The sequence below is a fragment of the Peromyscus californicus genome, unplaced genomic scaffold, assembly GCF_007827085.1.
Source record: "Peromyscus californicus insignis strain IS unplaced genomic scaffold, ASM782708v3 Scaffold_8__1_contigs__length_139910024, whole genome shotgun sequence".
NCBI classification, from domain to species: Eukaryota; Metazoa; Chordata; class Mammalia; order Rodentia; family Cricetidae; genus Peromyscus; species Peromyscus californicus.
In genome coordinates, this window is record NW_026294606.1 from 67,103,187 (window position 1) to 67,119,025 (window position 15,839).

At 40.0% G+C, this 15,839-nt stretch overlaps 1 protein-coding gene across 1 annotated transcript in view; it reads right to left on the reverse strand.

The window, feature by feature from the left end:
* The window catches only part of Cubn (cubilin), a 225,852-nt gene that overhangs the window by 149,798 nt on the left and 60,215 nt on the right, over positions 1–15,839 (reverse strand). Inside the window, 4 exon segments of the mRNA XM_052729218.1 lie at positions 10,517–10,704; positions 12,837–12,993; positions 13,715–13,896; positions 14,498–14,658. Coding sequence (XP_052585178.1) covers positions 10,517–10,704; positions 12,837–12,993; positions 13,715–13,896; positions 14,498–14,658 — 688 coding nt within the window.

The following is a 15,839-nucleotide window of genomic DNA, read 5'->3' on the forward strand; positions in this document are numbered from 1 at the left end:
AATTCACCAACTATTCAAGGACAAATGTTATTGTCTCCTTCACCAAAATTTTCTTTCTAAAAATAAAAAAAAACTGTTCGTAGCAAAAATTCCTCATTCTCTGTTAAGGGATGTAGAGATCAACAACATGGTTTTTAAAGCTGTGATGACAGTTCCCAAAACTTATAACGCGTCAATGGAGTCTACCCTTTCTTCATCCTCTTTCCTCAGAGCTTCAGTTAGATGAGTGAGTTAGAATGTGGGTGTTGTGATTTACAACTTATCCTTTGTGACAAGTGCCAACATGCATTAAAGAAGCTGGTTGCAGACAGAGGGCAAGAGGAGAAGAAAGAATCCTGAAGGGGGCCATTAATTCCCTCAGCCTGTAGGATGGAAGAATTCCTGTGTCTGGTTCAGAAGCATCACTACGATTAGCACCAGTAACAACAGGGAGAATTTGCTGTGTGCTGGGCTCTGTTCTCATTCTTCATGCTTATTTATTTACTCGGATTGCTCCATTTTACCAAGGAGGCACATAGAGACTGAACAACTTACCCAAGGTTACCCAAGCTTAGCTTTAAATCCAGGCTCAGTGGCTCTAGAATCTTCTTTCTGAAATATCATGCTCCACTGAGCAGCATAGAAAGGAAGGATCAGGACTGCTATGGGCCCAATGCCTATGACTTCTGACCGAGGAGTACTTGAAGAGCACTGTGCTTTATTCTTAGCACCCCACAGCAATCAGTAGTTTAAGGTGATTTGATTAAGCCTGCTTAAACAGACTTGATTCTGGTAATGGGTTCTTCAACAGCACAAGAAAGAACTATTTCCAATAATACTTTTCATGGAGAATTAAAGAATACTATTATGTATCTTGAAACCAGAATTCCTGGATACTGAGCAATTGTTCTGGAGTCCTGCATAGAAGCAGTTATGTAGTCATGTGACCAGCAATGATGCACAAATACAAACATTTTTTTCACTTCCCTTATTGGAGTGGAAACACTTTAACTGGATAAAAGATTTTGTCTTTAAACAGACTCCAAGAAAGAAAGAGAAGCCAGTCCTAACCAGAGTTGAATATATGGAGCAAGGGGACATGGAAGTCAAAGGTAGCCAGAGTGAATCGTGGGAGCTGCTGAACAGCCCAACCCTGGACCTGGGGGAGGAAGACAGACCTCACTAGACTGAGGTGCCAGTCAGCTAGAAAACACACAGATGGCATTTTCAAGAAAGGATGTTGTAATGAGGATGGAAAACATCTTCCTCAAATGTCCTAAGAAGACTTGGAATGGTCAAGAATGATGGTTAAGCTCTCTTCAGGAGTATGGAGAAGAATAACCAAGAAAGCAATCCCAAACTGTTCTTGAAATTCCTCAGTTTGAACATTCTGTCTTCACAGCAATACAAGACTTGGCCCCATCGAGCTCACTGTCTATAGCAAGTCCCTAATGGGTCTCCATATTATTCAAATAGCCAGAATCATCTTTAAAAAATGTTGATCTCAAACCAGCATGGTGGCACTTGCCTGTACTCCCAGCACTCAGAAGGCTGAGACAAGAGAATTTAGGAGCTAACCCTGGCTCAAAAAACAAAAAAAAACAAAAACACAAAAAACAAAAAAACAACCCAACCATACACGTATTCATATAAAGAAAATACTGCACTCTTAAGAATGCCTATCTGAATATGCTATTTTCCTGGAGAGACCTGCTGTTCAGAAAAAGAACACTGAAATTCTGGCCTTCCCACAGACACCTGGAGGCCCCTGTAATCTACCTTCAGGTCTGCAGACACAGCTTTCCCTTGTCAATCCTGAACTCTTGTGATACCTGGGTACCCTTCTTCCCCAAGTTTGCCTTCTCTAGCCCTCAGAAGAGCTTGGCTGCTTCCCTGTCTGATGGCTTCAGAGCACCCACTAGCTTCCCCTCTCAGCAGATAGCACAGCCTACGGTAGAACCTTCATTGTGTGACGTGGTAACATCTGTTTCATCCATTCTGACGTGAGAAACTAATGATAAGCAGTTACATCTCCACAGCCTAGGTGTCTAAATTATATCCTCCTGTCTGAGCAGTGCGTATCAGGATAGGGACAGCTTGAAGAAGTAACACAGCCAGTGAAAAGCAAAATAACCAGCCCTACCGAATTGTGTCTAACTCAGCGTTTTCCTAATTCACTACAACACAAAGCTCCTGTTTGTGAAACATCTGCCAACTTCTGTGGCATATCACTGTGTGGTTACCCTGAAGTGACTTCCCTGTGTCTGTGTTCATGAATCACGACATGGAAAACTAAGAATACCTGTTACGACTCTGATGTGATTGAGACATGAACTACGGTTGCATAAAGCACCAGCAAGTCTATGTGAGTTCTTCACAAATACAGCTGGGACTGCATTGGGTAATTACCATGTGATTCACAGTTGTGGGATGGGAAATACTGATCACGACATAGATGTGGGGAGTATGGTGTCAAACTGGAGGATCCAGGGACATTGGTGATGAGTTCTTCAATCCATTCTTCGATTGAATGCACTATTTTGCAATTGACAGTCTCCGTGGTACAGTGGTTGTTTTGCAATTGAAAAGAGGACATGAGAGTGAAATATATAATGATATAAACATCTGGTGAGCAGGATGAATGACATCAGGAAGGAGTTGGCAAGAGATGAAAGAGATTTTACACACTAGAGGGAAATGCGTTTGACAGAAGGCACCAGCACGAGCAGGAAGAATCTGAAACTTCTTGAAGTTGAAAAGGGAGGGGAAGGGAGGAAAAGATGGGATGGAAGACTGTGCTGGCTTGTTGTATGTTAACTTGACACAAGCTACAGTTACCTGAAAAGAAACCTCAATTGAGAAAATGCCTCCGTAAGATCAGGCTGTAAGGCATTTTCTTAATTAGTGATTGATGGGGGATGGCCCAGTCCATTGTGGAAAATGCCGTTCCTGTGCTGGTGGTCCTGGGTTCTATAAGAAAGCAGACTGAGCAAGCCAGGGGGAGCAAGCCAGTAAGCAGCACCCTTCATGGCCTCTGCATCAGTTCCTGCCTCCGGGATCTTGCCATGTTTGATTCCTTGCCTGACTTCCTTCAGTGGTGAACAGTGGAAATGAAAGGCAAAATCCCTCTTTCCTCCCCAAGTTGTTCTGGTCATGGTCTTTCATCACAGCAATAGAAACCCTAAGACAAAGACCACAGTGGCAAAGACGCCAAATAAGAAAAGTATGGGCGTCAAAATTCAGAGTTTGAATACAAGCATTGTACCATCAAGCTGATATTGTTTATGTGATGTGGTAGCTGTAATAACATCATCAGAAGGCCTTCTGAGAATACAATACTCCTGTAGCTATGGGAAAGTAAGATTCACTTTAAAGAAAACTATTTAATTGTACACAAAGGTAGATACTAAGCTACCTATCAGAACACCCGTAACTTCCCAATAGAGCTTTGAAATGAAGATGCTGCCATCAGTCGTGACAGAGCAGGCTATAGACAGTGATCTCTGGTGCTGGTCAAAGGCTTGTGGGGCCTTACTCTGCTGGAATACTCCTGATTTCTGGTGAAGTCTGAGGTAGGGTGTTAGAACATGCTTCTCTATCTAATAAGATCCCTAGTTGATTTTGGGATGCAGCTAGATTTAATGGCCAGTTTAAAATGTAATTTTTTAAATCAATAGAGACAGCAATTTCTTTGAAAATTCTATCTATCTATCTATCTATCTATCTATCTATCTATCTATCTATCATCTATGTGTGTATGTCCACATGTATGGGTACTCTGTGCACACACGAGGTGGCCATAAGAGAATATCAGGTGTTCTTTATCATTCTTTGCCTTTTTTGAAGCAGGATTGTAATGATATTTTATTTGTGCACCCTAATAAAACTTATCTGGGGACCCGAGAACTGAGCCAGCCACTAAATTAGACATAGAGGTCAGGCATGGTGGCACATACCTTTAATCCTATCACTCGGGAGACAGAGATCTGTCTGGATCTCTGTGAGTTCAAGACCACCCTGGAAACAGAGCCAGGTGTGGTGGCACATATCTTTAATCCCAGCCCTTGAGATTTCATGTCTTTTCTTGGGAAGGACACACTCCTTTAATCCTAGGAAGTAATATGGCAGGACACATAAAGGTAGATAAGACATGAGGAAACAGGAACTCATGCTCTGGAGGCTGAGGAGTTGGTGAGGTGAGGTTGGCTGTGGCTTGTTTTGTTTCTCTGATCTTTCAGCTATCACCCCAATATCTGGCTCCGGATTTATTTTTATTAATAAGGTTGTTTAGCAATTCATTTTATACAGAGTCTTTCCCTGAACCTGAGGTTCATATTTCTCTCAGCTAGGCTGGAAGCCAGCAAACCCCAGCAATCTGCCTCAATAAGCCTTCCACCTCCTCTTTCCACTGTGTTACAGGTGTGCTGTGGGATCTGAACTCTGGCCCTCGTGTTTGTGCTCAAGTGCTCTGACTCACCAAGCCACCTCCCCACTTCCTAGACTGCAGCAGCCTCTACAAAGGAAACTTGTCAACACCACACTGCAGCACCTACATGAGCTGCAGAAATGGCAACTGGAAGACCAGTCAGCCACGTGGGCACTTGCTTGATATCTTGTTTTGACAAAACCATAGAATTTGTTGAATTATTTACATGCTTATTTCTCAGAAAGTGAAGACAAGTGCTATTCTGGATGTACTGTTGCTGTGAAAGGAGTAGTCATTGTTCTGGAAGTGACAAAATGCTGGAACCACATGATAAACTGTCCATAAGGACTGACAATGGCCGAGTATGTCAGTTGTGAATCGAAGATTTGGTTGACTCTGATTTCAAAGTGATCTAGAAGGCTATCTATCTCAAGATAGGTCAAGAAAGAAAGAATAATTCTCAAAAGGGGAGGAATAGGAAGGGAAAAGAAAATTCCAAGTAAGTGACAGATTATTAAAAACTAAATTACGCCTATGTCAGAAATGGCATGGGAGCGGAGAGTTAACAAAAGGGGAAGCCTGTGAAGAAAGCGACCCACCTGGTAAGCTTTCTGACTATCCTTATGAGCATGCGTACAAATCAGTGAAACATTGGGGTCTATTGTAACTAGGAAAAGGTCCTAGTTTCTAAAGCTATGATTAGAGTGAGAAGATGATGACTGAGTTGACTAGGTGGATGCCTTCAGACAAGGAGGAACTTGACACAGAGGAGGTAGAGGAGCGTTAGTTTGAAACTGGAGAAAGAGACATAGAATTTCAGTTCAGGAGATAGGTCAGCTACTTGAAATGAATCTTTCCAGGAATAAATGAATTCTATTCTGTGTACTTATTAGAGAAATTGTCATCTTGGTGGGTTCTCGGTTGTTGTAAAATAGTTTCAAATGACAGCAGACATCACCCTGCTCAGAGTTTTTGCCATTGCTCACAGTCCTCCTATGTGAGGAGGGCTGCTCATACCACCTCGAGAGTTGCCCATGCGTATACAAGCTAGACCCACACCTTGGCTGCTAAGTTTTAAACGTTGAGCCACTGATTTTAAGTGCTTGAGGTAGGTATCCTCTCCACAGTCATGACTTCAGTGTTCATGTTGAAGCCACAATGGCAGGGTATAGAAACTCTGTGGAGCTTTTGGAGAAAAGTGGGACGAGATGGGAACAGTCATGGAGAAGCAACAGAGCTTCACAAAAGGAGAGAGGGTGGAGAGATCACTCTAGGGCCTTTCCTGGACTCTTGGGCTCTCCTGTGTGGCCTTTGTCCCTCACAGCTGCAATCCCACAGAAAACACTAATAATCCCTTCACCCATCTTACTGTAAGTGAGATGCACCTGTGGTAACTATAATTCAGAAAAATGAACGCGAGAAGAAATGCCCAAGTTCTGTAGAAAATGTCTTTCAGCTTGTAAATACAGAAAAGTTTTGTTCTGACATTTCATAAGTGAGTGAGACTGACAGGAATTTCAGCTAATATTCTAAATAAGACATCGAAAGTAATTTTAGTGTATACAAATAAATTATGATTATTATAGTAAAAGACCATTTCTGTGAAAAAGACATGGTGGAACAACATCCATTCCTCTTGACAACAGTGTCAGAACTGTAGATGTGAGGGACCCATGACATCCCCTAATGCTTTCTGTGAAGGTAACAGAAAGTTATGAAGGAGTATTTATGATGTGTGAAGATGTGTTGCAGCCAATGGCCCTGACCCAAGGCACAGCGCCTGGTGTTCAGCATACCCGCCTCTTATTACTATTATTTTTAGCTATGGAAAACTCACATCTATATAACTTTTCTTACCTGTAAAATGAGAACAATATTTCCTGTGTTATCCAGCTATACTATATGCTTAGCAAACGGTAGCTATTATTATAACCTGGGTGTTCAAATAGTGACAGCTCCCAAATATTCAACAATAGATCCATTTAATCTAAAACCAGTGTATGAGAGTATTTGAAGCAGGTGCCATCCTGGGCGACATTTTTATCAATTACCTTTTAATTGAAAGTAAACTTTTTTCATACGATATATGCTGATCATTTTCCCTTCCCTCTTTTCCTCCAGATCCTTCCTACCTCCTCAATTTTCCAAATCTTTATCAATGATTTTTTGAAGAAGTTGTATGCCCATAGGTAATGGATAGTGAATAATAGTCTAAAGAGTAATGAATGTGGATTTAGGGGGATCATGATGTGAAGAAATCTCTGGACAAATTTAAACATAATTTACTAGGAGTAATGCCCTTTGGGAAGTTTTTAAGCTGTATAAGCTCAGGTGAATAAGACTTATATGCCACAAAGCTTAGCGGCTATAACAGTTCACCTAAGAAGCAGCTGGGAGATCACAGGTCTTGATTTAACTTGGGTGGTAATAAACTTCATGTAACTTCTAGCTATAAGACCAGGAACATTTTAACCAAATAACATACTCTCAGGGAAGGCATCTCTGCCCAGGTTAATGGAAGGTTCTGTCTAGTTCTGGGGCCACGTTTAGGACACTCTGGCATACAGAAGAACATGTGGAGGGGAACTCCCATGAAAGCTTGCCACTTGAGAACCAGTTTAGGAAGTATAGGAGAGGATTAGAAAAAAGAGGCCCTGGTCTCCTATACTTGTTTGAGGCAAAGAACCCAGTCAAACCTCACTCTCTGCACATTTATGTCTCTCCATGGCCATCTGCCTCCTGCTAACCCACAACATGGCCCTGTTCAACCATACTAATCTTCCAATGATGAACTGTCTTACCCTCACCTCCCTTGACCACTCTGACTACAATCTCTTACACCTTCCATAATCCTCTCTTCGTTTCCCTGAGCCAACCCCCTTTCTCTGTCCTCTCCTCACCATTGAATCCCCCCCCACTCCCCTCACTTCCCTCCCCCCACTGACCTAACACCTCTAACACCTGCCAGGGGTGTTTACACAAAAGTGTGCTGATTTCTCCTAAATCTACCCTTTCTCCCAGTATCCTCAGTCACCTATTAGAAATGTCTTCTAAATGGAGACGCAGGGAAAACATGAAATCACATTATGAAACATAGACTGAATCCCTGGACTGACTTCACGTAGCTGTGTGGGCAATGTCCAGCTTCCCTAAACAAATGCCCTGTGCTCCCACTGAGATCCCATTTCTAAGCCTGATGGGTCTTGTTTGGGCCAGAGGATAAAGTAATAAAGGGTGGGTTCATTTCCCAGTGAGGTTTGGACTGGACCTAATCCAGTCTTTTTATAGTTTCAGTTTTATTACTTCAAAATAACTAATTTCTGGGCCCAGAAATCGTCACTCATTGGGGAACTGGCTAAGTCACTTGAAGGAAAACAAAACAAAACAAACCTTTAACTAGAAGTTATTAAAATAATGGGAGCTAGAGATTTTGTGCTTGTGGCTTTTTTCTCCTTAAATGGTTAGTGGGTTGTTTTTTTTTTAATTTTCCATCATAGACCAGCCTCTGCAGCTATGGCTCTGGTCTTGCCCCTTGGCTTATAGCAATGGAAAAACAATCTCTTCCCTCTGGCAACAATGTCATTCTTTGGAAGGCTTTTCTGAACTTCTGTTTCTCATTCTGTATTTCTGAGCTTTCACCATCCACATTGCACAAGAGAAATGCATGCCTGCAACATGAGAGGCGAGCCATCACAAGGGACCTCTAACGAGCTGTTCTGTAGCTGTTGGAACAGGCATTCTTATTCGAGTTTTCAAATACCTCTAAAAATTACCTGGTGAGATGCTTTGTTACCGTTGCACCCCCAGGCAAGTCCAAAGAAGTGGGGTACAGTTCCTGGAAATGTTCATTTCCTTTCCTTCCTACTGTGTCTCCCATCTAAAGACCAGTCCATTCACTTCCTCTTCTCTTTAGCTCTCTGCACTGGACTGCCTCAGATTCCAGCTGTGGTGCCCATTGAGCATGGTGCTGGTTGCACACCCAGCATTTGACATGTTGCATGTTGTGGTTTGTGCTCAAAGCTGTAGGGCTATACTGACGGTATCGGAATTTACAAAAACATTGGTGTGGGGTTCAGTTCTTCCTCATTCATTAAGAGCTGTCATCAGACTACAGCTGAATGTGGCTGTGACAATTTAATCTCAGTTTCTCAAATTTGTACAAAGTCTCAATGTAAAGGAAGGACTTGGCCAAAGTATCAGACAGCTGGCCCGTCAAGAAGTCATGAGTTCAGAATGGGATGAGAGTCCTAACTGGTAAAACTTGCTAGTTAAACCATGAGTGAAATCTCCTATGTGGAGAAAAGTATATTTTCAGTTATGTAAATGAAACAAGGTGGTTCCTGATCTCCTGGAGGCATCTGACTTGAGGGGAAGTTAAGCGGACCTTAAAACCATTGACAAGCCAGCCATGATGCACACCTATAATCAATCCCAACATATCGGTGGTAGAGGCAGCAGAAATAGGCTCTCAAGGCCAACCTCGGCTATCAAGCAAGTTTGAGGCTAACCTGACCTACAACGGGAGACCCTATCTCTAAAGCCTGAAAGCCAAACAACCACAAATGCCATTCAACTTCATGCTTGCAAATTTGCTGTGCAGTATATCTTATTTTCTTAGGGTAACTAGTGTGTGATTACTACTTCTACATACTTTTTTTCTACATATAAAATGAGGGATGCTTTATGTTTGCTTGATTGCTCTTTTTTTTTATTGTGACAGAATCTTATTATTATTTCTCAGGTTGGCTTCAGGCTGACAATCCTCCTGCCCCAGCCTCCCAAGTGCTGAGATTACAAGTATGCATCACCACACTTGGATAAAGTTTTTGTTAGATTTTGTTGTTGTTAATCCAAAAGAACTTTCCCCCAAACAAAGGAATCTCTTTATATTCTTGACTTCAAGCAAAAGTCTCTCAAAGATGCTCTCTCTTCTTTGTTTTTAAAGCTAACGTAGTACTTGGAAAAGGCATGGTGATCTCAAACAACAGTAGAATCACATTAGTCTTTTAGTAAAATTGGTGAAAGAGAGTTAGGGAGAGCGTTTGCAAGGATTGTTCCCCTGGGAATATGACCTCAGCTTACAAGTGCTAGCTCTGTAAGTCTTTGCAGGGAAGACTTTGAAACGTCACAAATTGTTTATTTTCAGCAGGCATTGAACCTGGGACTTGGCACATTTCAGGCAAGCACTCTGCCACCAGCTAGATCCTCACTAATAATCTTTAAAAATCTAAGTCATATACTTGGTGGAAACCTTGGAAAGCATGGCCTATATATATATAGTCAGAGTGGATCCCTTACACTTCAGAAAAGATATCCAGAGAAAACAGTGGAGGCGGACACAGCAGTGTTCTATGTTAACAGCAAAGAGGGAAATAAAGCTAATATGTCAGTTGACTCAACAGTGATGTTATTAACTATGGAAAATCGATGTCAAATTTATGCCAATTGTTTAGATGAAGTTGTTGTACAATGCATGAGAGTATAAACCAAGATCTAAGATAATACTCACGAGTGAACATTAATACTAAAATAAACCAAATAAGTGTCTTCCTAATTTTAAGATCTATAATCCTAAAAGTTGCACATACAAGTCATCAGAACAACTTTCTTAAATGAAGTTTCCCATGATAAAAATAGATTACCTCATATTCTACATTGCCTCATATTCTATATTTAATACTAAAGCAACTTCTATTGCATGGGATTGCTTAAGAAACTTGAATTCATGTCAGAGATAGTTGGTTTTTTTTATAACAAATAAAATGTCTATTTTGCAAACAGAAAATTGACTTAAATGAACTTGAATTTTAAAATATAAAAATAATACTCAGTATCAGGAAAATTAGGTATTAAACATATTCAAACATTTCTCTTATGTATAGAGATCAAACATAAAAGTCACAAACAAGATAAGAACTTTAAGTTAAGGTTAAAATGGTGCAATGAGAGCTATGAAACACACGCATTCACATAACATTGATAGTTGATATGTTACAGACACACATGGTGTGATTAGGGGTTTGATTCTGAAGAGGATGGAGAACTTCTAGCTTAGGTTTTTTTTCAGTTGATATGAACATGGAATCATTTATTGAGCTTCAGAACACTTACCTCTAAATAATCTGTGAAGCAGTTTACATCATTTTCCACTTCAAATTCAAGAAATGTGTAGTTCACAGTGTTGCCTTTTGTTGCTTGGATGGTCCAGTTACAACGTTGATCTTTATCATAGGGCTTTGGATAATTTATGCTCTCCAAGATGCCATGGGTTTTATTCACTATTATTACATTGTCACATACTGGAGGAAAAAATAAAACAGCCATGAGTGTTAAGAAGAGCTCTAACACGTATCATAATGTCTCTGAGATACATATGAAGTTCCTATTTAACAAAACACCAAGATTTTTCCACTTTTCCCTCTAGATTAATAAATATATATGTATACACGGCATGGCATTTTTATGCTGAAGGAGACTCCATTTAGAATAATGTGAAATAATATTTAGGTGAATTGAAGCATCAAAATGTCATGAAAATGGGACAGCTACGTTAAAATAGACATCCAGTTCCTATCTATCTATTGTTGGACAAATAACTTGGATCTACTCTGATCTCTCTGCTGTATTTAGAAACATGTGGTGAGCATTCTATGTTTTCTAGCTTCAACATTTAGAAGAAATGAACATTCTGGTCTTTGAACTCAACAGTTAGGAATATATGGCCTTTGTGAATGGTACATGAGTAACACCTAGAACATCAGCTATCTGTATGAGCCTCAGCAAAGACTCTGTTGTCCCTCAAGTTATTTATTCATCATGAAATTCTGAGTGAACAGAGGGAGCACAAAATAGGAAAGAAGAAATCAAACGCCTCGATTATGAGCGATTTTTGAAATATCACAGGTAGCCTTTTCTTAAGATTTTTATCAAAACCACACAAGTGACTCGAGCTGTGTCTAATCCTGGCATTAAGCACCAAATCTAACCAAATGAAATGACCTGAGCAAAGCAAATGCATCACTCTTCTCATTGTTTATATTTTTAAAAATTATTTTCTAATTCTTTATTTATGATGTGCAATGAAAAGAAGATGAGAAAACAAACACTGAAAGAGCTGTCTCTGCAATGTGGCTCCTAGACATTTTCTACTCCACACTGAATGTGGTGACACCACTTATCGAGATTTGGGGATGTAGCTTATGGCCCTTCGACTTCTTCCTTTGCTGCAGCAGGCACAATGACCAGCAGTATTCTGAAAATCTTCAGGTTACATTTTTGTTAACAGAGGATTTCTCAGTAATATTTTTTGCTTTAGATATGTGTGGGAGAGTACACCCATAGGCGACGGGAACCACAGGCCTGGTGGCCAGGTCAAAACAACAGTCTGCGTTCCACACCTACACAGGTGGCTCTCACTTCTCACCAATCACACTGTCTGCAAACTCTCCAATTTCAAACGGCAAGTGGGTTTGTGTGTGTGTGTGTGTGTGTGTGTGTGTGTGTGTGTGTGTGTGTGTGGTGGGGGAGGGGTGTGGGCAGGAGCTCATGTAGCACAGGCGAGCATTGAACTAGCTACATAGTTAAGAATGACCTTGAACTTCTGACCCTCCTGCCTCCACTTCTCAAATACTGGAATCCTACACACATGCCACCACACTTAGTTTTGTGATGAGTTGGAGGTGGAATTTAGAGCTTCACACTAGGCAAGCACTCTGTCGGCTGATCCACATTCCCAGCCTCTGCTTCTATCTGTAAGGACTGATATCGTGTGTATAAAAACTATTAGAAGGAAAGAAAAAAAAAGAGAGAGTGGCTTTAATAACCTGATAATAACCAAGAGAAAGCGAGGCAAAGCAGTGACAAAATTAAAGGAACTACCACATGCGCAGTCAAACAGATGGTCACCCCATGGAGCATTAAGGAGCTGTTTGCATATAAAATAATGATTGATTTCTGAAGAACAAAGCTATACAGAAAAAACTCAGTATGCCAGGGGAAGGAGGTGGACTAGAAAGGGAATGGGAAGATATGGTCCACAAGAAAGAATGTATCTTCCCCATGCATGCTTCTCTAGTTAATAAAATTAAGGCAGAGGACAGAACCTAGACTGAGAGGTTAGTTTGTTTGCTGGACCAATGTCTCATTAAAGGATTGTGAAATGTGGCATGAGTGAAAACCAGGAGTCATTAGAGCATTCCACCACCTGGAGCTGAACTTCAGCCATCTCTAAGTCTCTTGATTTAGCAGATGCTTTAGTGATATGAGACTGGGTTTAATATGTATGCGTTTTTCCTTCCAATGACTCCAGAGTTTTCACATAAGAACTCAAGACTAATTTCAAAGGCTCAAACCACTGGTTAACATTATCTGGGTTGTTTCACCGAGTCTGGCAGTCTGCTGGGGGTTCTCCGCTGCTGGAATTTGTACTTACTCTGCCGGTATTTTACTTCAAAGCCACGTCCTTGCTGACCTTCATCTGTCCTCAGTTTCAACAATATGCTGTCTCTACTGGTCCGGATGGGAGCTGGTGTTGTGTCTCCACAGAGTTTATTTATCAGATGGGAGCTGGTACTTGGGCCATCATACACCTTTAATAAGACATTTTGCACATCAGACGGTCAAGGCTATGAATGTAAAGGACTTTTCAGTAAAGAAATGGGGACAAAATATATGTATTCTTTAATAAAAACAATAGTTCTAAATTATATCAAAGTGTCTCTAAACTTGGGCAATAAACTGAAATGTATGACAGTAAGTAAGTGAACTGAGATTGAAATCAGAACATGCAAAATGAAAGTTCAATACAAACTTTGAGACCATAACTAATATGTGTTGTTTTTTTATTCCAAAATGCGTAATTTGACAAACTTCAGCCCATTTTATTTATAGGATTCTAGAGGGGTGAATTGCAGGAACTATAAAAAGACATAGCTAGATGAGTTGACTATCTCCTCTAATTCACCTCAATAGTTCAGTCAATTGTAAGCTTTCAAAACATACATAATAAAGTCATGTAGATTATGCTTAGGACAAGGTCCATAACTACTCAGGATATTTTTACCAAATCTTTATAGCTTATAGTAAAATACCTCAAATAATTAATGTAGTAAGTCATTCAGTACACATTCTATGTAGAAGATTTTCATTTTACCACATTTCTTTAAGGTTTAACTTTGTTTAAATTTTTTATGTGGATGTTCCTCTTCTTATATCTTGCTTCTTTTTGAATCTTAAAAATATTTTTTAAATGTATCTTGTGCATTGAGTAAGAAAGGAGCATCAAACAGCACAGAGTCTCATTGTACATACCGCCAAGTAATCCAGAGAGCAGCTGGGGTGATGCTCCAGGTGGAAGTCTTGGAATTCGAGCTGGAAAGCGCTGCCATGGCTGGCTTCCAGCCGCCAGTAGCACTCAGAGCTATGGTAGTAGGGCATCGGGTAGTTGGGGGATGTGATCAACCCCGTGGGGGTGGTGAGATTGCCTCCACAGCCTATGGGGGGAAACAGTGAATGAAACATGGCCTTTTTTCCTGCAAGATTAAGATTAATCATCCTGCTGCTACTCTGTTCTTCGTATGCTGACCTCTCCATTGCTGGGGAAGGAGCCCGGGCCTCACACAAACTAAGCAAGAGTTCCAACACTGAGACTCACACCTCAAGTCTTTAGCTTTCAGACACAAGAACTCATTATGCAGTCCAGGCTTGCCTCAAACTTGGGGTCCTCCTGCCTCTGCCTCCCTGGGGCTGGGATTGTAGAGTTCACCACCACATCCAACCTGTGTTCCTTTTTAACCCATGCTCCTGCTCCTCACAGAACAGGAGACCATCTAAAGTTCTGCTTCACACTGGCGGACTTTCCTTTTGCCAGTCAAAGTGAGTAACTTGATGAAATTTCCTTGGGAATTAGAGCTTTCCTCTTCCTTCAAAATATATGCTGCTGTTAATGTCCAAAGACATTTGTAATGTTGGAATTTATTATAAAGAATGATAAAAGTTAACTAGGAAAATTGACAAGGGGTGACAGAGCCTGACAATGAAAAAAAAAGAATCAGCTTGACTTCTCCAGTAAAAAGTCAAGTCTTTGCTACTTACCTGTTGACACTACGTCCCAGGAAACTGAGAAACCCCTCCTTGTATACACTCTATCACTCTTAAACCTCAGCCATAGCTTGTTACTCTGAGAGATGATTCTAGGAGGCACAACTGAGCCGCAATAACATCCAAGGAGTGGTGAAGTTTCGTAGCCTCCATCTCTGTGACAGGTACAGAAACGAATGGATTAAGTTACAGTTGGGCTGCAGCATACAATAAACACACAACATATTCAAAGTATGGGGATGTAGATGAGCAGCTGATCTCCTCAGCTAGCATCTCCTAAACACTACTTTAAAAAAATCATTTCAAGTTCTCAAGTCTTAGTTCTTCACTGACTAGAATTTGAATGACTTAATAAAGAGTATCTATTATTTATGGCTTGCGTGGCATCTTTATATCAGCTGCAGAGAGAATGTATTTGAAATTCACCTTCTCAAAGCCTTTGTCAAATAGATCAGAGAATACAGAATATAGAATTAGATCAGAGAATACAGAATATAGAACTAGTTTTCTACAGTATAAACCAGTATTTCTAATTTTTAGAGAGAAATATTACATATTTCTTACTGATTTTTAAATCTTTAAGATGTAGTATAATATATTTGTTATATTTGGAACAATTGTAGAAATAATTATTTTCCTAAGAAGTTTGGGGGGTTTTAAATCTATAGGTATTTTTTTTTTAAAAAAGATGATTCATTGAATGTTAAAGCCAAGTGCTTAGTTGCTATAAATTAAGAAAATTAAGCTGAGCATGAAAGTTCCCACCTATAATCACAGCACTCAGTAGGCTGAATCAGGAGAATTTCTGTGAGTTTGAGGGCAGCCTAGACTATCTAGTGAATTCTGAACCACCTCAGGCTATAAAGTAAGACTCTTAAACTACCCCCTCCCCTCAAATAAAATTATGTTAGTTTAGTTTGATATGGTTCAATTATAATTTGTTGATTTGGTATCTTACTTTATAGCAAAGAATAAAATTTATTATAAAGTGTTGAAAGATCCCAAGTTCAAAATAACAAGTCAAATATTTTATATAGTTGACTGCCAAAATAATCAGCCTAATATTACTTGATGTAATGATATAAGAATATATATAGATAGGTATATACTAATATACCATTGCCAGTGATATAATTTTTTTTTAAATTACATTTATTTAAAGTGCAAACAGTAAAAGAAAATGTCAAGCACTGAAATCCACAATTCTAGACTTTTATTATTTAAAAACAAGGTAAGGTTGCTATTATACCAATGATTTTAGTGATGTTATTAGAGTAAATGGACGGCAAAGACCCAAAACCTTAGACTGATTTTACATAAAGAATGAAGGTACTTG